We start from the raw sequence: 25,287 nt of genomic DNA, 5'->3' as shown, positions 1-25,287 counted from the left end.
TAAGACGGTATTAAGCTCACCTTTATTGAGTTTTAGAAGCTGGCTCAGCTAAAAGCTGACACCAATATCATCAGTGTCCACCGAGCAGCACATGAACTAGGAAATGTGCAGACACATACGAAAGAAATCTGTAAGAATCCTTTAGTTCTCTCATTTTAACTAAAAAAAAGGAAACAATTGACTTACATTAAATGTCTAATCTCATTTTTGAAGCTGGCCAGAACAGCTTGGTGGATTCCATTCTTTGTTATCAGGAGCTCGTTCTCCAAAGCCAGGGTAAGTTCTGTCAGATTGACCTTCCCATACAGGGCAAAATCCAAGGTCTGAAAACAGTAATTATTTATGTTAACCATCATGTGGAATTGTTCAAGCTCAACCGCCATTGATAGGAGGCGCATCACACTCACATTTGAGATCTTCGTTGGCAGCGATCAAAATAAAACGTAAGCGAGTGAGTACATTTAAGTTAAGCACATTTTTCACACAAAGACTTTAATCTGTTGTCATACCTTTAGAATTTCAAGGCCATTTTCAATTCCTTCATTTTGCCAGGTATCTAAGATCTGATCTGCTGAGGTGTAACCTGTCCCATCATCCAAACATGAAAACAGACGAAGACCAATAGTACTAGTCATGGCAGATGGGGTAGCAGTGCGCCGTCCACTTTCATCAAATGGCTAACACATGAATAGAGGGAGAAAAATATGACATTATATTTCTTATTTGAACTTGTAAATTTAGCTACAAAGCATGTCTCGCTGGCTTTGCTAGTACCTAGGCTAATTCCTCCTCACTAAGTCCTAGATTTGGACATATTGAATGACACTGATCCACTGGCTTCTCTGAAGTAAATTTTTGCTAGGCTATCCCGTATCCCAAAGACTGTATCTGTCTATTTCAAAGAATGTACCTGTGTGCTGGAGCCCCCTCCCCCAACCCCCCGACATGGGAGTCCGACCCTCCCCCTCGCAAATGAGCAAAATATAGGTCCCACTACCTGATCCCCTCACCACAGAGATCACTGTAGAGATAAGTGTGGAAGTGAAGGTGTAGACCCCCAACCAACCCCAGAAGATGAATTAACAGATCTTGGGGGTGGGTGGGGGCAAATGATGTAGCTCACCGGTAGCTCCCACCCACCGGCAGGAATTTTCATGTCTGAATGAAGCAAATGTTTAGCTCCGCAGTTCCTCCATCCCCGACAGGAATTTCAGTGACTGGGGATGGAAAGGTTGAGCTCACCATAAAATGCAACACCACCCCCCACCCCGCAATTAGCCGGGGGGGGGGGGGCGGGGGGGGGGTGGAAATCAAGGTTTAGCCCATCAAACTCTCCCACTCATCCACAGTAATTTCGGTGGATGGAGAGGGGGAAGAGTCAGCTCGCTAATTCCACCCCTCCCCCGCCAACCACACAGATAACTATCAAGGCCTGGGGAGGGAAAGTTTAGCTCACCTGATCGCCTCCCCCCACGAGAAGAAAATTTGGGTCAGGGTTTAAGAAAGGATAGTTCATCAACCCCTTCCCCCAATGAAAATTCTGACTGCTTCTCCGTGTTTTGATAGTTTTCCTGCCGTTGCTCCCCATCTCCGTTCTCCTATCTTCTTCCTCTTCCTCTACCCCTCCCCATCCACCTCCTTCTTTACTCCTCCACTTCTCTGTTCAATCCCTGGGCTCACTACAAATTATCTGGATATTTGAGCAGGTACAGGCACACTCACACTCTGAGCTACAAGGTGCAGGGGCTTGCCTTCGGGAGTGGTTTGAGATGCTGAACCCGGGAAAAATTGGTAAAGTGAAAATCCAAAAACGTAATGGTTTGAGAAAGTGAGAAATGAAAAAAAAGGGCAGTGATCAATAGGTCCATACACTGTAGTTGGATGTGAGATTTCTCTCTCACTATTCCTACAGGTTAAGCTCCTGGTATCACCCCTGTGTCTATAGTGGAGGCTAAGAGTGAGTGAAAGTGCTTCCATGAAGAGAAGGGACAGCAAAACATGGAGCTGGGGCTCCCCTGATGCCTCAATGAATAAACACACCATATGACGTGGTATCCAGCAATAGAAACCAAGAAATGCCTAGGTTCCATCAAGTTAACTAATGTTAGGCACAGTAGCAGTGGGAAGTTACTTGTGGGCCTGGAAGGTGGGTGGGAAATCAACGGCCTTGCTCCTTTTAGAAAATGCACACTGGATGAGGACAGGGACTGACTCGGCAATGATGCCTCCACAGGAAAATTACCTGCCATTTGGATGAGGTACAAATGGGCTGCAAATTACCCTGAAGAAGAGAAGGGGTGTAAAAAAGAAAGGAAAATTTGTACTTTTAGTCAGCACTTGTTGAACTTCTGAATGATTCACTTTAATTTTACCAATGATTCTATATTGAAAGTGGAAGTGGATAGTCATACACAACATTCAGCATTCCCTGCACTTTAGGTCACAAATCAGCCAGCCAAAGCTCACCTAAAATTATAGAAACTCCTGAAATTACTTGCAATGAACACAAATACTGAAAAGGTTGATAGATCCACTCAGAAACTATCTGTATCCTAGACTTGATTATTTCAGTGAAAGGAGACCAAATGTAGTGTGACAAGGTGATCTTCTTCTGGAATTTCAGATAAGCTACAGTTTCAATAAAAAAATGCACCAACTGGAAAGTCAAAACAATAGAATACATTTAGTGAAACCACTGCAATACCATCTAGTTGTTTGAGGCTCAATTACCTGCTGGGAATGATATCTCTTTAATTGTCTGTAAGGAGTGGAAGCCGACGAAGGTGCTGATTTTTTAAAGATGCCGTAAAAGAAATCTTCAAGACGCATTAATCCATCTTGATCTAGTTTTTGAAATATGTCATCCAGTATCTATAATAAAGAAGCGAGTGTTCAGGATCTCAATGCAACAAAATGCCAACATTAGTACTGCAGTGCTAACAAAATTCTATAAGAAAATTATTGAACTTTCAAAGCATATTCCTGTATCCAATTTCTAATTTATTATGTTAAGTCACAAATACAGAATATGTAGGAGTCCTGTTTTCATATACTATATGATCCCATCTCATAGTTCAACCCAATAAAATTCTGAATTTGCTCAGATCATCAAAATTACCATGATTCAGAATGATTTCAGCAGTTTTAAGTACATTTATTCTTTGGATTTCTCACCAGTTACGGCCAACAATACTGATGTGATCATTCTCCTGCACTCATGGTGGCTCCATTAATCTCAGGGACCCTTGCATTAGGTTTTGGGAGTAGATATTGTTAATGATGACACAATGGTGAAGCATGTTCGGACTTCAGGGCATTTTGTCACAGCAGCAAGGTTCATTCCATTAATCCCCAAACCACTGAGTCGCTACGTAGGCTGCCATCAACAGGGGTACAGAGTAGAGTCTAAGCAAACTCTAACAGAGGAGGTCATCCCTGGAAGGTCTCATGTACCACTAGGAGCTGGATCAAGAGCAGTACTGGCAGATACCTGAACACTGGTCTTTGCTTGGGGAATTATTTGTGGCCTGGGGAGTCTTAAAGGGGAGGGTGTTTTTTTTTAAAAAAGGAAAAGGATCATTAATATAGGAAGTAGGAAACTTGTGGCAATTATGACCTAGACTTTGATTTAAACAAGGTTCTAACTTAATTAACTGAAAGACAAAATGCATTGTTATTATTTTTGTTGTGTTAGTGTGTGCTGATGCAACACTGATTGTATTTTCTGTAAAATGAATAAATGTTACTTTCATTTGCACAAAAGCATCATGAAAATGAAATTAGGCAGCATATTTAGCACTGAAGACATGTGCTGGGATCAAATAATCTCATGCAATAGTAAATATAGGGCCAATCCCATGGACTGTATTTTTTCAAAATAAAATAGAATGAAAAGTAGAATCTACGTTGGAATCTAATCCATAGAAAGGGTAGGAGTCCTTTAAGAAACAAAATAGCCACATAATGTCGCAATACATGGCTGCTCCAAAATAACTGTGCAATTAAATTTGGAGGAGTCGGAAGCTGAAGTATAAACGCTTGTTATTAGAAGCGCCTAAAATATGGAGCATGTTTCTAATTAGTTTCCAGATTAACCACTAGGGGGAGCCAACATTTCTACAACGAAAACAAAAATGACAACTGCAAACATTTTTAATTAAATCATCACTTTGTCCTCATGTATTTTCAAATGATATATACACCTTTCTTAAAAAAAAGTTTTGTAAATGTGTTGAATTATGTTCCCCTCTTTCTCCTTACCCATCCACTGTTTTCCAGCACAGCAGTAGTCACTAGTCTGCTGGAGTGCCCGTGCAGGCTCTGTCGGCACTATTCTTTGTTTAGATAATTTATGTTTGAATATCTTACAGGTGAATCAATTTAAACCACAAGTTGTTAGGAAATTGTTCGAACGAAATTTACCCAATGTATTAGGTTTGGGACTCAAACGACAGTGTTAAATAGTTGCAACAATAATTTGCTTTTATTGACATTTTGGACTTTTAGCTATTTGATAGGCTGATTCCAAAACAAGTTAATTTTGAGGAGGCACTTTCTCCAATGTTCTAATGGAATACTAGGATCACATTTAAAAAATGTTAATTTCCTTTTATGCACCCTCTGAATGGAAACCAATGTGCACTATCATACTGTTCCCTTTGCTCCATTTTACAATTTCGGATATTCTAGTTTCACTGTAATCCCCATAAACAGACCTCATCCCCTAAATTTGGAGCTTGTATCTTTTTCAATAGTCTACCCTTGAGAATTGCATGACCAGAGGAAATCCCAATTACCTTATCTGATAACCTGGGTACTGAGTTAAAAATAGTCTCATGCTGCAATGCACTCCCACTTAGAACGAGCAGTTATTACATATCCTGGCTCCTCATTCTCTCGCACAACCGGGTCCTTCAATCAACTGAGTTATAATTTCTTCAGACTAAAGCAGTTAACGGGGTAGAAATTGGTATGCGTCGCGCTCATTTTTCGGACATAAAACGGGTGCAAAGCATATCAATCTGTGCAAGCACTGTCCTCACTACTAAATTCATGCGGCACTTTTTTTTAGGTGCATGCTTAAACAGGCGTTAGGCCCCCTAAATATGTAAATTATGGGCCTAATGCCTGTTGAAGGACCCCATCGAGAAATTAGTCGGTGATGACTCATGCTGTACAATTAACGTTGAGATTGCGTCGAGTGCCCATCGATAATTCAGGGCAAACAGATGATGCTCAATGATGTTGCACTTCAAAAATGAATTAAGCCACAATCACAATTTGAGTATATGCAAGGTAGGTTTTAGAGCCCCCAGGTTACTAGACAGTCACATGGATAGACCATTCACTCATTCAGGATACAAGAAACTGTGCTGTATATAATGATGCAGCCATCAGTTATTCAAAACGGCAGCCACCATATGGACTTTATTTTAAACTGAAAAAAGCAAATCAACACATTTGCAACAGGGTGAATAAAGGGAAATCCAGCAAGTCAACAATGCACTCCATTACACAATGCTACTTGCCAAGAGAAAAGGAATAGAACCAGACCTCTGCCAGTACTTTCTTCATCTTCCTTAAAAAAAAAAGCCCATTATAGAATACTAAATTTCACCTAATTGAAGGTGTCCTCGTGAAGTTGTTCTGAAATATTTTTGGGCCAGGTCCCACCAAAGCATTCTCATTGCCTCGCTTGCCTGAGTAGCTATGGATATTGTTATTGGCAAGGCTGACTGACAGTGGTCATCCACAATCTGCATGTTTCCTCACATATCCAGGCATATACAATGTTTTGTGTTTATCACTGTCAAAGCAGAAAAGTCTATCTCACGCAGGTAAAGTGACACGTATACAATAACCACAAACATTCCTATACATCAGATGAGTACAGATGAGGAAGGCTATTTGGCCCATCTTAGCTATATATCCAGAAATATTCGTCAGTCCTCCTATCATGGCATCCAATTGTTTCTTGAGTGATTCCAGAGTTGTTGCATCCATTACTCTGCCTGAAAGTCCATTCTTACGTGTTAATCACTCCTTGTGTAAAGATCTTTCTAACATCAGTCTTAAATTTACCTTTTATTAGTTTGAACCTATGAACCCTTCTCTTACCCTCACAGTTTAGATTGAAATAATGTTCTGGATCTACCATTTCCATATGACTTATTATCCTGTATACTTCTATAAAGATTGAAAAGCCCAAGTTTCTCCAATCATTCTACAGTCCTCTGAAACTAGGGATCAGCCTTGTAGATCTTCTTAGATGAGGGGACTGAGTGTAATATATCCAAGTTTGCTGATGGTACAAAGCTAGGTGGGAAAGTAAGCTGTGAGGTGGATACAAAGAGGCTGCAAAGGAATAAAGACAAGTTAAGTGAGTGGGCAAGAAGGTGGCAGACGGAGTATAATCTGGGAAAATGCAAAATTAATCCAATTTGGTAGGAAGAATAGAAAAGCAAATTTAAAAAAAAAGATGAGATACTAAGAAATGTTGGTGTTCAGAGGGATTTGGATGTCCTTGTACACGAATCACAGAAAGTTAACATGCAGGTACAGCAAGCAATTAGGAAGGCAAATGGTATGTTTGCCTTTATTGCAAAGGGGTTGGAGTATAAGAGTAAGGAAGTCTTGCTGCAATTATATGGGGCTCTGGTGAGACCACACCTGGAGTACTGTGTACAGTTTTGTTCTCCTTACCTAAGGAAGGATATACTTGCCTTAGAGGTGGTGCAACAAAGGTTCACTAGATCGATTCCTGGGTTGAGAGGGTTGTCTTATGAGCAGAGGTTGAGTAGAATGGGCCTATACTCTCTGGAGTTTAGAAGAATGAGAGGTGATCTCATTGAAATGTATATAATTCTGAGAGGGCTTGACAGGGTAGGTGCTGAGAGGCTGTTTCTCCTGGTTGTTGAGTCTAGAACTAGAGTTGACAGTCTAAGGATAAGGGGTTGGCCCTTAAGACCGAGATGAGGAAAAATTTCTTCACTCAGAGGGTTATGAATCTTTGGCATTCTCTACCCCAGAGGGCTGTGGATGCTCAGTCATTGAGTATATTCAAGACTGAGATTGATGAATATTTGGACACAAAGGGAATCAAGGAATATGGGGATAGAGCAGGAAAGTGGAGATGTGGTAGATCAGCCATGATCTTATTGAATAGCGGAGCAGGCTCGAGGGGCCTTATGGCCTACTCCTGCTCCTATTTCTTATGTTCCCTGAACTGCCTCCATGGGCTTGAATGTTTCCCTTGTGTTTTGGTGATACGACTTGAAGATAGTACTCGAAGTATGTTCTATCCCAAGCACTATACAGTTTAAGTACGACTTTCTGAGATTTGTACTCTACTGTTTCTGGTATATAGTTCAGCTTTCTATTTGCTTTGTTAATTTGCTGTACCACATTTGTCAGAAATGGTGTGTGTCAAGTCTACTAAGACCTCTAGATCTCTTTCAACTTCCATCCTAGTTATTTTGACATCATACGCAAAGCACTTACTTCACCCATTGTTTCTTCCCTAATGCAGTATTTTACACCCGTCGTATTAAATTTCACCTTCCGTTGTTCTACTTGTTTACATATTTTGTTCAACTCATTGTAGTTCCCAAGCTGTTACCTCAGAATTAACTGCCCCTCTGAGTTTAGTATCATCTGAAGATTTTACCAGTTTGAATTCAGTTTTTGAGTCGTTAATATAGATTAGAAATAGTAGGAGTCCTAACACCAATCCCTGGCGCATCCCACAAAGCAGTTCCCACCATCCCAACATAACTCCTCTAACAAGAACCTGCTGCTTTCTACCCTCCATCCAATTTCTAATCAGTTTGGAAGATTTACCTAAAATGCCCATCCTTTGAGTTTAACTAGTAGCCTTTTGTATGGAAATTTGCCAAATGGTTTTTTAGAAGTTTACGAACACCAAATTGTAGGATTTTCCAGTGTACTTCAGACATCATTTCCTCAAAAAAGTCAAGGAGATTGATCAGGCAGGATATTTCCTTTCTGAATCTATGTTGACTGCCATATGACTGTTATTATATAGGTAATCCTCAGGTTTAGTGGTCATAATCTTAAGCATACAAAAGGAGATAGATCTCCCAACATCTGTATGGCTAAAACTAATTTAAACTGTCCCATCTGTTTCACTACATTCACATTGGGAACATAGGAAAAGTAGTAGGCCATTCAGCCCCACGAGCCTGTTCCGCCATTCAATTAGATCATGGCTGATCTGTATCTTATCTCCATCTACCCGCCTTGGTTCCGTACCCTTAACACCCTTGCCTAACAAAAATCTATCAATCTCAGTTTTGAAAATTTCAATTGACCGAGCCTCAACAGCTTTTTGGGGGAGAAACTTCCAGATTTCCACTTTCCTTTGTGTGAAGAAGTGCTTTCTGACATCACCCTGAACAGCCTAGCTCTAATTTCAAGGTTATGCCCCCTTTGTTCTGGACTCCCTCACTAGAGGGAATAGTTTCTCTCTATCTACACTATCAAATCCTTTGATCATCTTAAACACCTTAATTAGATCACCCCTTAATCATCTATATTCAAGGGAATACAAGCCTAGTCTGTGCAATTTGTCCTCATAATTTAACCCTTTTAGCCCCGGTATCATTCTGGTGAATCTGTGCTGCACCCCCTCGAAGGCCAATATATCCTGAGGTGCGGTGCCCAGGATGGAACACCGTACTCTAAATGGGGTCTAACCAGATTTCCGTACAGCTGTAACATAACTTCCATCCCACTGTATTCCAGCCAACATTCCATTAGCTTTTTAAATTATTTTTTGTACCTGTCCACTAGCTTTTAGTGATTTCTGTTCCTGGACCCCTAAATCTCTCTGCTCCTCCACAGTTCCTAGCTTCTCGCCATTTAGAAGATACTCTGATCTATCTTTCTTAGGTCCAAAGTGAATGACTTCACAATTTCCCACATTGAACTCCATCTGCCACAGTTTTGCCCACTCACTTAATCTATCAATGTTGCATTGCAACTTTCTGCTCCTGACTACACTATTTACTATGCCACCTAACTTAGTGTCGCCGGCAAACTTAGATATACGGCTCTCTATTCCTTCATCCAAGTTATTTATAAATATAGTGAAAAGCTGAGGCCCCAGTACAGATCCCTGGGGGACACCACTGGTCACATCCTGCCATTTGAGTACATACCCATTATCCCTACTCTCTGTCTCCTACCTCTTAACCAATTCCCTATCCAAGCCAACTGGTTACCTCCAACTCCATGCGTTCTCATTTTTGTTAACAGTCTTTTACGTGGAACTTTGTCAAATGCCTTCTGGAAGTCCATATAAATAAATGTCCATAGACACTCCCTTATCTACCACATTTTTACCTCCTCAAAAAATTCAACTAGGTTTGTTAGACATGACTTACCCGTTACAAATCCATGCTGGCTCTCTCTGATCAGCTCATATTTGTCCAAATACTCAGTCACTCTGCCCCTAATAACAGATACTAGTAACTTTCCCACAACTGATGTTAGACTAATAGGCCTATAATTTCCTAGTTTATCTTTTCTATCCATCTTAAATAATAGTGTGACATTGGCAGTTTTCCAATCCAAGGGGACAATTCTTGAATCCAGAGAGTTTTGGAAGATCATGACAAGTGCATCAACAATTTCCTCACCTACTACTTTTAATACCCTGGGGTAGAAACCATTTGGTCCTGGAGATTTGTCTATCATTCTGGGTTCTCCATCTGCTGGAGTATCGTGGTCCAAAGGTTGCGCTGCACTGCACTTTTTTGTGTCAGCAAGCTATTTGATCAAGGGGAGGGACCTCAGCCAAGCACTGTGGGAGTACACGGACTGCAGCGGTTCAAGAAGGCGTCTCACCACCACCTTCTCAAGGGCAATTAGGGATGGGCAATAAATACTGGCTGAGTAAAAAATATTCAATTTGGTACATTCTCTTTTCCAACTGTACATGTGATATATACATATAAAAAATAATTAAAAAGAGGCAAGTGCTTTGCATTTTGAGATTTTGATGGCATCGCTCAGCTCCAGAGGGTTTCTTAATCAAGAACCTTAAAGTTTGCTTTTGAGCTCAATGATACTGAAGTTAAATTTCAAAGGCTCATTCCAACGAAAAAAATACTTAAGATAACGCAAGATAACTGTATGCGTTACATCTCTTCATACCCCACTCCAAAAGTGCATTTCTATGCACACGGTACACAAAGGACTGAAAAGATTTGACCATGTTTTATGGTGCATCATTTTTCAAATTTCTTTTTAAGATTGAACTTGGAATGTTTTCAAATGAGACATACTTGATCATGCAATTTTAAATGTCAAGTCTATATAATCCTACTTAAAAAAGCAAAAGGTGTTGATAGTTTTATTTAAAACTCCCAAATCTACCCTTTAATCTTACAGCTTTTGCATCACTGCAACTGGCAATGCTCCACTGGAAACAATTAGAAGATACTCTGAGAAATTCCTCATCTAAATAGGGTTATTAAAGTCAAGCAATGCATTGCTACAGCACACAAAGACCTTGGGCAGATCATTCTAGCATGATGGGTTATTAAAGCTACATTGTAAAATACACTGGGACATGGACACAAAGAAATTCTTTCTTATTGTCGACTGTCTTTCTGCAATTCATTAGAATCAGGATAAACTGACATGTGATCCAAATTCAATGAATCATTACAATGAAATAGAACTCCTGATTGAAACAACAATCCTGATCAGCACACAGCATTTCTTGGTAAATTAGCTGTACAGTTATCAAGATCCAGCTGAATCAGAGTACATTTTTACTTCACACTGATTTAAAATGACAGAAAAAATATAAATTTCACGAATAACACAGAAAAGTGTGATACAAATATACCAGATTTTATTGATTTCAATGCAACATCTGTAATAATGGTCTTTGTTTTAAAGACTTCAAACTGATCGGTATGAGTCATTAAAAATAAATATAATCTGTCTTCAAAGTCAAAATAGAAATGTAAAATATTAAAATCTAATGGTTGCCTGTTCTCCAGTGAGGGGCTTGTACCTTTTTAGATTTTGCTTATGTATCTAGGAGAACTAAAGTTGTAACTTTTATATGATCGTTTTAAACTTATGACCATACATCTATAGTGCATTAGAAATTAAACTCAGTTATGCAACCGGTTACATGTGAAGTGAAGAAATATCTTTAAATGTCCTATATCAAAATGTCAGTGTTGCCTCACACTACAGTGCACATTATCTCAGTCATACCATCAGAGATGTGCCAAGCAGTGGACACATCTTGGGGAAAAAATAAAAATATATTTTAAAAAAACATCTCCCAGAGGTAAGTAAAGATCAGCCATGATCTTACTGAATGGCAGAGCAGGCTTGAGGGACCGTATGGCCTACTCCTGCTCCTATTTTTTATGTTCTTATCTCAAGTAACTGTTGCGCATCTTTGACCAGAGAAATCAGAATCATCTGCTTGCTGAGGAAATGGTGCAAAGCACACCCATGGGGAATGGAACTTAAATTATTGTTTCCTTTTCCATTTAAAAAAAAAGAGGATTTTATATCTTGGATAAACATGAACAAAATTATCCTGAAAACTTCATAATTTTTAAAGTCCTTTCAACTCAGATAAACTCACCTCTGCGTCTACATTCTGAAGCCCACACTGATCGCAGATGGAAATCAGCTCTTTGCTGCTCAGATAACTGTCTTTGGTGAGTCCAAGCTCTTCGGAAACTGCACGAAGTCGTTCTTCAATCCACTTGGGGTCAGTGCCAAACACACTCTGGGAAGTGTTCAAATCATCTGGGTTCCAAAATCTCAATTGACCTGGAAAATATATATAATTTTTATAAATATTTAAACATACTGCCTTATTACAGAATGGAAGAATATAACAATGACTATAGATGCATTAGTGTGCTTTTGGAACAAACAGACATTAACATGGATATACTAAAAGACACCTGTTTGAGCATCTATAAGTATGTATGATAACTACCACATTTCCATACACCTGTTAAAATGTTTAATTTTCTATTCCAGCATATATGTTTACTTTTCATTTGACAATCCTATTTACTGTTTCCAATTGCATTACCACCCAACAACCAACATGAGGAAAGGAAAATTTCAGAAAAATCAAACTTTGGAAAAGTAAGTTAGAATATAAGAAATAGGAGCAGGAATACGCTATCCGGCCCCTCGAGCCTGATCCACCATTCAATTAGATCATGGCTGATCTTGGACCTCAACTCTACTTTCCCACCCTATCCCCATATCCCTTGATTCCTATAGTGTCCAAATATCTATCGATCTCAGTCTTGAATATACTCAATAACTGAGCATCCACAGCCCTCTGGGGTAAAGAATTCCAAAGAGTCACAACCCTCAGTGAATAAATTTTTCCTCATCTCGGTCCTAAATAGCCAACCCCTTATCTTGAGACCATGACCCCGAGTTCTAGACTCTCCACCTAGGGGAAACAGCCTCTCAGCATGTACCCTGTCAAGCCATCTAAGAATTTTATAAGTTTCAGTGAGATCACCTCTCATTCTTCTAAATTCCAGAGAATATAGGCCCATTCTACTCAACCTGTCCTAATAGGACAACCCTTTCATCCCAAGAATCAATCTAGTGAACTTTCATTACACCCCCTCCAAGGCAGGTATTTCCTTCCTTAGGTAAGGAGACCAAAACTGTACACAGTACTCCAGGTGTGGTCTCACTAGAGCCCTATATAATTGCAGCAAGACCTCCTTAATCTTATACTCCAACCCCCTTGCAATAAAGGCCAACATACCATTTGCCTTCCTAACTGCTTGCTGTACCTGCATGTTAACTTTCCGTGATTCGTATACAAGGATACCCAAATCCCTCTGAATACCAACATTTCTAAGTCTCTCACCATTTAAAAAACTTTCCGCTTTTCTATTCTTCCTACCAAAGTGGATAATTTCACATTTCTCCACATTATACTCCATCTGCCACCTTCTCGCCCAATCACTTAACCTGTCTATATCCCTTTGCAGTCTTTTTGTGTCCTCCTCACAGCTTACTTTCCCACCTAGCTTTGTAACATCAGCATTGGATACATTACATTCAGTCCCCTCATCTAAGTCATTGATATATATTGTAAACAGCTGAGACCCAACCACTGATCCTTGCAGTACCCCACTAGTTACAACCTGCCAATCCGAAAATGACCAGTTTTCTGTCCATGCTAATATATTACCCCCATTCCCATGAGCCCTAATTTTGTGTAACAACCTCTTGTGTGGCACCTTATCAATGCCTTTTGAAAATCCAAATATACCACATCCACTGGGTGCCCCTTTATCTACCCTACTAGATGCACCCTCAAAAAACTCTAATAGATATGCCAAACATGATTTCCCTTTCATAAAACCGTGCTGACACTGTTTAATCATATTATGATTTTCTAAGTGCCCTGTTACTACATCCTTAATAATAGATTGTAGCATTTTCCCTACTACTGATGTCAGGGTAATTGGCCTATGGTTCCCTGTTTTCTCTCTCCCTCCTTTCTTGAATAACGTGGTTACATATGCTACCTTCCAATCCACAGGGACTGTTCAGGAATCTAGAGAATTCTGGACGATCAAAACCAATGCATCCACTATCTCTGCAACCAATTCTCCTAGGATGTAGGCCATCGGGTCCAGGGGATCTGTCGGCTTTTAGTCCCATTAATTTCTCATACTTTTTCTTTACTAATCTTAATTACTTTAAGTACCTTGGTTCCCCACTATTTCCGGTATTTTTTTTGTGTCTTCAACTGTGACGGTAGAAACAAAATATTTGTTTAAACGTCTCTGCCATTTCCTTATTCCCCATTATAATTTCTCCTGTCTCTGCCTCTAAGGGACCCACATTTACTTTCAGTAATCTTTTCCTTTTTACATACTAGCAGAAGCTCTTACATTCTGTTTTTATATTTCTTCCTAGTTACTCTCATATTTTCTCCCTCTTAATCAATTTCTTAGTCATCCTTTGCTGATTTCTAAAACCCGCTCAATCCTCAGGCTTACTACTTTTTTTGGCAACATTGTAAGCCTCTTCTTTTAATCTAATACTATCTTTAACTTCTCGTTAGCCAAGGTTGGATCACTTTTCCCGTGGAGTTTAATTCCTTAAGGGAATGTACAGTGAATTATGAATTATTTCTTTAAATGTTCACCATTGCTTATCTAGTGTCATAACTTTTAATCTAATTTCCCAATTTACCTTAGCAAGTCAACCCTCAGATCTACGTAATTGGCTTTGTTTAAATTTAAGACCATAGTTTCGGACTTAACTACATCACTCTCAAACTCAATATGAAATTCTATCATATTATGATCACTCTGCCCCAGAGGATCCTTAACTATAAGATTACTAATTAACCCTGTCTCATTACACAACACTAGATCTAAAATAGCCTGTTCCCTAGCTGGTGCTTCGACATATTTGTTTACTGTATTACTCCTTCCTACAAGAGTCGCACTCTCTGCCTCTAGAATATCACTATGAAGAAACTTTAAAATAATGACTAAAAAACAAAGTATGCTATCACTATCCACTTAAGCATTCTAGTACACGGTCATGGCTTGTTGACACTGGCTGCTCTAATAAAAAATGTTAACCTGGATGATAAAAATGGAGGTCTGAACATGGGAATTGTAAATCTAAATTTTGCTTTCTATTTCCCTCACCTTGCCCCAGCCTGGCTGAGGTTTATGTCAGAAACATTTCTTGAAATAACCTTTCTCAGCCAATTGCTCTATCCAACCTATATGGGGTTGTGATAATGTAGATGTAAAACCGTAAACTATCAAGTGGAGTCTGGGTCAAGCAATTGGTTGAAACGGAAATATTTCTTAAAATAAACCTCAGTTAGGCTGGAACAAGATTAGAGAAATTTTGAACGAAATTTAGACTTACAATCTCAATATTCAGATCTCCACATTCATCAGCTGGGTTCACATTTCTTAACGTTAGTTTTAGTGCAAAATTCTGGCATTATTCATCACCATTATTCTTGTGACCACCACCAGAATACATGCTTCATTTACTAATGGAGTAGTTGATCCATACAGAGCAGAAGGTTACAGCCTTGAATCCCTATCAGTGGTGAATTAGGTGATCTCAGCTGGGGTGGCAGGGGATACTAAAACTGACCCCAGCACCCCTGGGCCAAGGGGGAGAGAAATTCAGCCAGAGGTCCCACTCCTGTTTGCTGCCTAGTAATTGCTGCTGAAAAGTACATGTGTGGATGTTGGGCGAGGACAGGATTGAACTTGGCTGTGACACCCTTATGGTCAAACAGACTGCCAGCACTCATCGTCCGGTTTCACACATGAAGGATGGATTTCTGCAAGGGTGATTCAGCAAGAAATCAACACCTTCAGAAAAGGCGGCAATGGCAAGAGAAAAAAAAGTTCTCACTCCTTTAGGGCACCCGCTGTCATTCGGTGAATGCCAAACAGGAGACACCTGACAATATCACACAGTGAGTAATTACAAGGAGGCAAAAATGACCAGGTTAGGTAACATCTCCTTCAATTTTCTCTCTATTGCTGTTCCTCCCTCTGAGCTCCCTGTCATGACTTAAGCCATCTCTGCTCAGTGATCTGGCAGAAATCAGGAACTCACCATTTACAGCTTACAGGAAACTCATCCCTTTCCAAAACAAAATTTCACATTTCCCACATCAGCTATCTTTGTTTCTCGGATTCAAATTGTCGACCAATGCTGAAAGAAGCACAGTTCTGTGCCATGGTTATGAGTAAACCAGAAAATAGGCTTCCTACTTGCCAAACTCACTTAAGCTCTCCCAACAATCAAAACAAGGAGACACTCCAATTATGTTCAAAAGGTCTCACAGGTGAATATGATTGCACAGATTTTCAAACTTGTGTCCCCAAACCCTAGGCTATCTACTAGAAGGGGTTGAAAGTCATCAGATTTCTATATCTGTTGATTTACTAGCATGCTACTTCTAGTGCTGCTTTCTGCAATGATTGTACACTTCTCCTTGGGTATCTGATACAGTCTTTCATAACCTAGGACAGGGAGTCCTTGGGAGTGCGCCAGTAATTGCAGGGTGCTGCACCCCCACACACAGAGAAAAGTTTGTACACACTGTTTCAATGCAATGTCCCAACCATTCCATAATCCTAGTACATTTACATTTAAATGTACCATCCTTTAAAGTAGAAGACATACCAGCACTTATTTTCCTAAATACCTGCAAGATTCCTGGGAGGCAATGGCCCTGATATTGATGGGGAAGCGGGTAAGATGCGAGAGCAGGGGGTGTGCAGTATTGCATCTAAAACCCAGAGAGCCCGGGAATGCAGAGTTCCTGCTGATATTAACGGCAGGGCCACATTAACATTTTCTTCTTCCGTTTCCTGCACAGCAGCCGGGCAGGAGGCCGCAGCTGGGGACTGTTGGGGAAAGTCCCCAGCAATCGAGAGAGAACAGAGCTTTTGGGGGGGTTTGACCCCAGCAATTGGGAGGAAGAGATCGGGGCTTGGCGGAGGGTGGGGTTACAGCCCGGCAGGAGGCTCGGGATCGGAGCTTGATTGAGGGGAGGGGGCGCCAATTGCAGCAGCGAGAAGAGGCCATGATCGGCAGAAGGGAGGCCGAAAGCTTCCTCAAAGGACCAGGGGGAACATTCCTGCTCCTCCTGGCCCACAAGGAGTGCTCTAAAAAGCACTAACCTGCTGGAGCTTGCAGCTCTCTCCTGAATTTCGCTGTCGGTTTCCTGGGCCCTGGGAACCACGGCCAGCAGCAGTTAAATTTAAATCAGGCTCCCAACTGCACAGTGGGAGCCTGATTTAAATGCGATAATGAAGAGTCCCGCTCTCCAAGACTGGACGCACGCACGCCTTGCAACCCGCCGTCGTAAAAATGGCAGCAGGCGTGTGCGGTGGGTTGGGGACGTGTTCCACAAATTAAAATTTTCTAACCCCACCCAGACCCTCACCTGCCGTCGTGGGGGAGTTAATATCGAGGCCAACAATTCTGTATTAATATTGTTCTTTATGCATTTCTGTGAGTTGTACATGTATTCACAATACTGGACTTTAACATCAACATATATTCTTGTATCATAGCATCATAACATCACTATAGAATCCACTCTAACCCAAACAAGGTGTTTGTTCTTTAATGAACAATTATGTAGAAACACAGATTTGGCAGGAGCGAATGAGAAACATTTAGAAAATGTTCATTAAACATGTGTCATTTGCATTCTACAATGTCCAGATTTGAGCAGCACACAGTTCAGTATTGAAAATAAATGCTATAAAATTAGTTTTAGAATCAATCCTACCTTTAGACTCACCAAAAAACCATTGTCATTAACATGAATAAAATTTATCATTTTATACGGCAAATTCCAAATGGATTTTGACCAATGAAATCAAAGATCATTAGTGGCCATCTACTATATGAAATAATTTGTGGAATTAAACCTCCATTGAAAATATATGCATAAACCTCTCAGACTGCTTTGGTTACTAGAGGCAATGCCGGTGCACAACTGAGCTATATATACCATAAGAGTCACCAGATTCAATCCTCATTTGTGCTGGGTTAGCTGATATCAGCCAAGGAAGAGATAGGGCTACTACAATTGGCCTCAGTGCCCCTGGACTAGGGAAGTGAGGAAAAAAAGGCCTGCCAACCATCGCAGTCTCTGGGGTTAGACATTAGAATGGATACCTAGGTATGTTACCAAAGGACAGCTGATGCTGTGGAACTGTCTGACAGCATGTCCCAATGCCTCTAGTTGGGAATTCCCACTTCTCTCCCAAAAATTACTCCTCTTTCTGCACTGAAGCCTATGATTCCTTGCTGGATTATGGGTCCAATGGGTACTGGATGGTCTCCTATAGCTCAAAGGGACATCATAACTGAGCCCAATTATGTCATCACCCTACTTTCATCTCCGCTGAGCCCAGCTAATTCAGCAATTACAGATTAAACTTGGTACCTTCTTGGTCTGTACATCTCAGCTACTCATCAGACAAAGTGACTGAAATATCAGGGAAGCTCATTTTTTTTTAATGCCCAAATATATATCTTAAAAAAAACTACGCCTTTCGGTATTTGCAAGATATTCTAAGTTTGTAGCTCATTCTTACCTTCAGCTTCATATTCTTCACCTTCAGTGGAAGTCTTCCATTTCTAAAGAAATAAATAGAAGTCAACAATTTGAATTTCTATTTATATAATGCCTTATTACAAACGCAATTTTTAAAATGTGTGAACATCACAGAACCCAGTGACAAGTAGTAAGGGATATTTGGACAACCTCTCTTTTTATAGTAAGGACCTGTGAAAACTGGAAATCTCTAGTCTTGTAATATTTTTGAAAAAGAAATTGCATTTATATAGTGCCTTTCACAATCTCAGTACATTCTAAAGTGCTTTACAGCCAATGAAGTACCTTTTAGAAGTGTAGTTACTGTTTTAATGTAGGAAACATGGCAGCTAATTTGTGCACAGCAAGGTCCCACAAACAGCAATGAGATAAATGACCAGATAATCTGTTTTATTGATGTTGGTTGAGGGATAAATGTTGGCCAGGATGCCGGGAGAACTCCTCTGCCCTTCTATGGTTACTGCCACGGGATCTTTTATATACACCTGAGAGAACAGATAAGGCTTTGGTTTAATGTCTCATTTGAAAGATGGCACCTTTGATGGTGCATCACTCCCTCAGTACAGCGGTGAAGTGTTAGTCTAGATTAAGTGCTCAAGTCACTGGAGTGGAGCTTAAACCCAAGAATGTCTGACCCAGAGGCAAGAGTGCTACCACTGAGCCATGATCGACACCTTGAGTGAAAAAGAGAAGCATGAGTTACAAGAGTGTATATCATTTAAACTCAAGGGCAAGGCAATTTGTAGGGCTTTTCCTGAAGTGTGTGAAGGGTGGCACCAAGCACACACAAGTGATCCTTGCAGAGGTTCAACTGCCAAGTGCCCAATAGAAACATTTATTGTCGGCAGGCAAAGGACAAGCAAGTCTCTCTAACCAGCTATGGTGAATCTCAGTTTGGCAGGAAGCTGTAGATGAATATGTAAAAGTACTGTTTGCAAGAAGCAGGAAGTGTAAATGGGAGATGGCAGTTGCCTGAGATTACTCCCCAAACATAAATAATGCACAACAATACAACAATGCAGAATTGGATTCTATCAAATAGATGTACAATAGCAGTAATCCAGAATGTTGATGTATCTAAATAAACTTGATTCTCTCTGGAGTCCAGGGGAGTAATTTTAACCTCCCCCCCCCACTCCAAGGACGGGTGGGAAGGTAAAAACTGTAGAAAAGTAAAACCCGATCCCAACCCGCCCACTTCCGGTTTTAATGGAGGCAAGTCGGCGGGGGGAGAGGGTGGGGGCAGGGGCAGGGGCAGGTGACCAACCCGCTCTCAAGAGGTGGGTCGGTCACTAAAATCTTTTAAGGAGGCTGCAGGCTTCCATTTTAACAGCGTTTTTTATTTTTATCTCCTGGGGCCAGGATTCCCAGGCATTCTGATTCTCGTCACGTAAGAGGAGGTGAGTACGGCTGTATCAACAGGTAAGTACCTTTATTGCCCTGCTTGTGGGCCAGGAGGCGCAGGAGTGTTTTCTCCAGGCTGAAGCATACCTGTCGCGATCCGACACACGCGATCGGCTGACGTCCCTGGCACCCCCACCCCCCCCCCCCCCCACCCCACCAGTGCCTGACCAAGCCCCCAATGTCAGGCTTACTCCTGCTGGCATCCGCTCCCCAGCTGCTTTCCCTTCCGACAACAGCCAGCCTGTCAATCTGGCTGGCCGGCGCATGGGAAACTTGCAGAATTTTTTTTAAAAAAAGACGTCCTTACATCAAAATTGTAAGGATGGCTGGGAAACCCATACTTTCGGATTTCCCGTCCAGAAATGTTTCCCCCCCCCCCCCCCCCCGCAGTTTGGAGTGAAAATCCAAGCCCTGATAACAGCCTACCTGATGTAGGCACAGAATTATCAGTTACATCACTTCATGTTCATTCTAATTAGATTCAATTTCAGATCCAGGCACAGTAATATTCAATGCATAACCTTGGCTCGAGCTCTGTATGCGCTCTTATCAATCCATTTACCTTACTTCACCTAAAAGCTGCAGCATATTAGGACTCAATGTACAAAAGTGTGAAGAGTACTTTTGCTTAGCCCCCCTCCCCTCAAAACCATACGACAAAAATGTTTTTTTTGATATAGCAAGTGTACACGGAGTAATAACCCTCCCCTCCTCCCTGAAAGTAATTGTTAAAATAAAATGGATTATGAATTGCCCCTTACAAGGCCAATTATTTGTAGATTAACGCTATTTATAAAATACTGATTTTATTGAGAATAGTTTTCATTAAGTTTTTTTTTAAAATGGATCCAGTTAGGAAATAAATGACTGAATAAACCAATGACACATTATTATATGCAAAAATTCCAGCACAGCCATTATTCATATGCAGAATTGTTTAGCATTTTATGAACTTACTTACTGGGATTCAACTGCATTTCAAAGTCAGAATTTCAAAGCTTTTCCTATTGATGACATTCTAAGGACACGTCCAAAGACAAAGAAGGGACTCTAGCTGATGCTGATTGTAAAGAAGTGGCTTTTCGGCCAGCCTCTTCATTATGGTTGCTGCTCGCACTACAGTAGAGTCACCTGATCAACTGGAATACATTCAGCTTTGATCAGAACATAGACAAGTCCCAGAGTTAAATTTAACATGCCCTACATCTAGGCAGTCTGATCAAATCAGCACCATCACCCAGATAGTAAATAGATTGCATCCATAACAGCAGTCAGTATAATACTGCAGTCTATGAAATAATACCTATAAATAATTGCAAATGGGCACCTATCTAATTGAAAATAGAGCCAACATTTAATCTGCATGGTTTCCATAGAAACAGGATTAAACATAGTGGCTTTAAAAAAAATGCAGCAGCTGGTGGAATATTTCAATTACCCTGTTACTGAGCATTATCCTCGTCAGCAACGTAAAAGTCGTAAAATGATCTGAGTGCTGTAGTACTTTCCTTCACTGACACACACAGTATTTAATGGAACCCCGATTGAGACCATGATTATTTGCTTTAGGAAAAGAAAAGAAAAATGCACGTCATAATCCAATAAGAAAACTAATTTCATGATCAGTGTTCATCTCTATTATTCAGTGCACTGGCTATAGGATACACTTTCCCAGTGCATACAGACCGGCACAAATAAATATTGTTCAGAAAACTAGTTTGATCATTTGGTCTGTAACTAAAACAATAAACAAAACAGGAGAATATTTTTGAAATGACAAAAATCATACAGCACTTTAGCACATGCCTTTGTAGTCATAATCATTTCAAAATTACCATACTTGCTTTGACTTCTAACCCACAATGTGAAGCAGTGGAACTGGTTGCAATACCTACAAAAAAGATTTTATTTCACTCAGGTGAACAGAACAAATTCCCCAATAATCCTTTATTTTATGGATAAGGATTTAGTGTGGCACAGTGGAATTTGAAGTTTATCCCATGCACGAGAAAAATGTCACTATTGTTTTGCTGGCAGTACAACATGACTCACCTCTCCTGCGTCGAAGTTCCAACATAAGTACCCTTGCAGACTTTGCACTGTGTGTCATGGTTACATGCAAGTCTACCACAGCAGAAATGCAAGAACTGGCAAGCAGAATATGCCATGTTACTAATGGATCAAGAACCTGGTTTGTTTATCAAGATTAATACACAATGAATGAAATAGTTAGTTTACTTTTTTTGTTCTCAGAACGTGGATAATGCTGGCAGGGCCACATTTACTGCCTATCCCTAAATGCCCTGAGGGGCTGTCTTGATTTGTAGTGACTGTTTTTACAACTGAGTGGCTTGCTGGAACACTTCAGAGGGCATTAAAGTCAACCACATAAAGAAGGACTGGAGTCACTTGTAGGCCAGGCTGGGCAGAAGTGACAGGGTTCCTTTCCCTGAAGTGAACCAGTTGGGATTTTATGACAAACCAACAACTTTCACGAGTTTTTTTTCTGGTGCTAATCATAAGTTACCAGATTTATTGAATTCAGTTCCACAACTTGCCATTTTGCAGTTTGAAGTCATGGCCTCATGTTGCAAGTGTCACAATCACTATACCACCATAACTTGTTCTTTTTAATTCATTGTACATCGTGTTGCACATTAATATGCAATTTGTCTGTATTAAATTTAATTTGCCATTTGTCTCACTGAATGTATAACTGATTTAAATTTTTCTGCAAATTGTTAACTGCATAGTCTATTTCTACCACTCTTGTTTTAGCGTCCTCTGTAAATTTGACAATCTTGCAATTAGCTTTGGCATACAGGTCATTTATATAGTTAGAAACAACAGGGATACAAGGACTGAGACCATGCAGTACTCCACTCAATATTTTCACTCAGTTTAACATCAGACCTCTCACATATACTTCCTGTTCAGTCCAAGTTCCACCTTTTTTTTTAAAAAAAGAAAAGGCACAAACACTGCCTTTATTTGCTTCCTCGGACATAGCTACCTTGCAGACTGGTGCAGAGAGGGGCTATGCAAGTAGCATCAGGTCAGACAGTCCGAGGCCGAGTGGGCCAGGATCTCATCTTATTTAGGGGAAAATAGAGGACAGGAAGAATGAGGTCAGAAACTTGATTTGCACTTTTAATTTATACTTTTAAAAGGTGGGTTGCGGTGGGAAACAGAATTGTGGAAAGCACTGCAAAGGAAACCAGAGCCATTACTTTGTACCCACTGAGATATCGTGAGAGTCACTCAGTTGGTGTGGTTATTTACTTATTTTCCCCCCCTTACCAAATGGCAAGAGGAGGAACAATGGAGTTTTCCCCAAGAGAAAAAAAAATCACAAGCTTTCCATATTTCCTTTGCCAGTAAACTTAATAGCCTTAATAGTGGGATCTTTGTTTTCTGAAAAGTCTGCTGGCGAAATTTGTACCCAAAAAATTGTTATAAAATTCACAACGAGCCTAAATCGGCTTACTATCGTCATTCAAAAAGGTCTTTCAATAAACAGCATGAACGACAGATGCACGGCGACTTAACTGGAATTTCGTTAACAGGAATTCAAACAACACATAAATGTTATTCGATATCACTACTGATGTTGGGTATTTGGCAAGAAGCATTCAGGCTTCCTATACTTTGGTTAGCACATTGAAGACCAACTCACCACTATTTCATTACATGAAGGAGGGTTAAAACGTTCAGAGCATGGAACAAAATGGCTCTGGCCTTCAAATGTCAGGATTGAACTCTTACCGGCAGTGTGAACTATGTATTTTTATGTCATGTAGGGTATTTTGTGAACGATGAAGAGGACGGCATGTTTTGATACAAGTCAGTATTTATTGAAGCTCATGTGGAAGGCAGAGCACTGCAAATACATTATTCAGATGGACACATGCACAGCTGAACCCAAGAACAGATGGCACAGTTTAGTATTCTAGACCATATCCTATGCACTGAAAAAAAGCACATGTTACTCTTGCCATTGTTTACTTGTCATAGCCTCTTTCACCCTTTATGCATAAACATACCAACCTTTTGCACTTCACCATCTGTTTCATAGAACCAGACCCTTATTCATAAATTAGGGATACCCAAATAATTGTTACAAAAACCCAGCCTTTGTGAGCATCTCATTAACATAACAATAAAGATGCAAAGCATAATCACATCGATGTTTGGAGATAAGAAAAGAAACAAAATATTTGGATTCTTTAACTTTGTATTTTTTTTTGTAAATCCAGGCCTGCACTTTTTGAATCTAGGATTATTTTAGGATTGCAGCATTAAGACCCTCTCTGGATTCCTGTTCCTGTTGCTTATTTGTAGCTGACCAGCACTGTGGCCATTTCATCAACTAGAAAATTGCAACATTAATCTCAGGTCAGCCTATCTGCAGAATGTAAACATCTTAAGCATTTGGTCAGTAAGAGATAATCTCAAAAGGTCAAAGTGACTATCCCAAAAAAACAGCATTTAAGAGCATTTCTCCATCTAGTGTAAGTGTGAACATCAAATCATAGTTAGGTGTGCCATAAATGTAAGAATTTAGAGAAATTTCTATTACTTTTAGAGAGAAACTGTTTCCATTGCATTGAAATCAATGGCATTTTATAATATTTGAGTGGTACAGAATAAAAATGTACAGGTCTGGTGTAAAAATGAATCCCCACCTTACTAAACTATCCTGAAATAGAGGAATTAAGGTGGCTACAACTGAATGGTTTGAGGCACAATTTGTGACACATTTGAGGCACCAGAGATCCAAGGCTTCAAAAGCAATTATCAAGAGCAGAATTTTATTCTTGCTGTTAGAGATGGTGTTAGACCTAAGACTTAGAATTTTCTTAGTGTTATGGAAGCAGAATTATTCTTCGGAGGATGTTTGAATCATAATCTAAATATGCTCTGCATCTTGAAAATGGACAGGTATGGCCTAACAACCGCTCAATAAAGATGCTGCCCTCCTCCTCTCTGACCTCCAACAAGTGTATGATGCTGACAGAAACAGAAAAGAGAACTGATATTCAATGTCATGATTTTTACTAATTTGGCTTCAACACTATGGTTTGATTTATTTCATCTAGCATAGAAACCACATATCACTGTTGCTATGCCATTCGTTAGATAATTTTACAAACACTGCCAGACCCAGAAAAGGCAACTTTGCAATTTTTTACTTTAACTTGTAAAAGTGAATCATTTTTTTTCATATTCGTAGGGTTTGTAATGTGAAAAAATGTCTCTGCTGACTTATCCACCATCCTCAGCCAAAGCAAAAAAAAAACAATAACAATGTTGCCTCGTTGTCTATTCCCGGCATGAACCAGCTGCCAACTAAGTACCAAGGGCATTCATAACTGGGAGGTAACACCTCCCGAAGCAGATTTATTCCTCTTTAATTTTAAAAGGGCAAAGGCAGCTTCTGACTGTCAACATAACATGCAATGTCCTCTATTCACCTTAGTGAAAAAAAAACTCTCAAACTCACATTAATTTGGATTCTCTGAGAAGTTTTGATGTGACAGGCAACTAAATTTACACAAGCAATCACTTTCATAGCAATATAGTACTACGAGAACAGGGATATGATCTGTAGGTGAAGATGTAGTTTTAGAAGTAAAATGTTTTTCTGCAACATTAGCTTGGAAGTTCATTTTCTTTAGAAAAATACCATTCAAGTGAAAGGCACA

At 40.0% G+C, this 25,287-nt stretch overlaps 1 protein-coding gene across 2 annotated transcripts in view; it reads right to left on the bottom strand.

The window, feature by feature from the left end:
- Window positions 1-25,287, bottom strand: part of nin (ninein (GSK3B interacting protein)) — a 134,243-nt gene that overhangs the window by 51,438 nt on the left and 57,518 nt on the right. For both annotated transcript variants that reach the window (XM_067991638.1, XM_067991639.1), the window contains exons 5-9: window positions 18,159-18,201; window positions 11,639-11,829; window positions 2,731-2,871; window positions 510-677; window positions 187-323 (exon numbers count right to left, since the gene is read on the bottom strand). In XM_067991638.1, the coding sequence (XP_067847739.1) occupies window positions 187-323; window positions 510-677; window positions 2,731-2,871; window positions 11,639-11,829; window positions 18,159-18,201 (680 nt within the window). The remainder of the gene's footprint in view (window positions 1-186; window positions 324-509; window positions 678-2,730; window positions 2,872-11,638; window positions 11,830-18,158; window positions 18,202-25,287) is intronic.

This window comes from Heptranchias perlo, chromosome 10 (assembly GCF_035084215.1).
Source record: "Heptranchias perlo isolate sHepPer1 chromosome 10, sHepPer1.hap1, whole genome shotgun sequence".
Classification (NCBI taxonomy): domain Eukaryota; kingdom Metazoa; phylum Chordata; class Chondrichthyes; order Hexanchiformes; family Hexanchidae; genus Heptranchias; species Heptranchias perlo.
The sequence above is the reverse complement of the archived record's forward strand: the minus strand, read 5'-3'. Positions and strand labels throughout refer to the sequence as shown.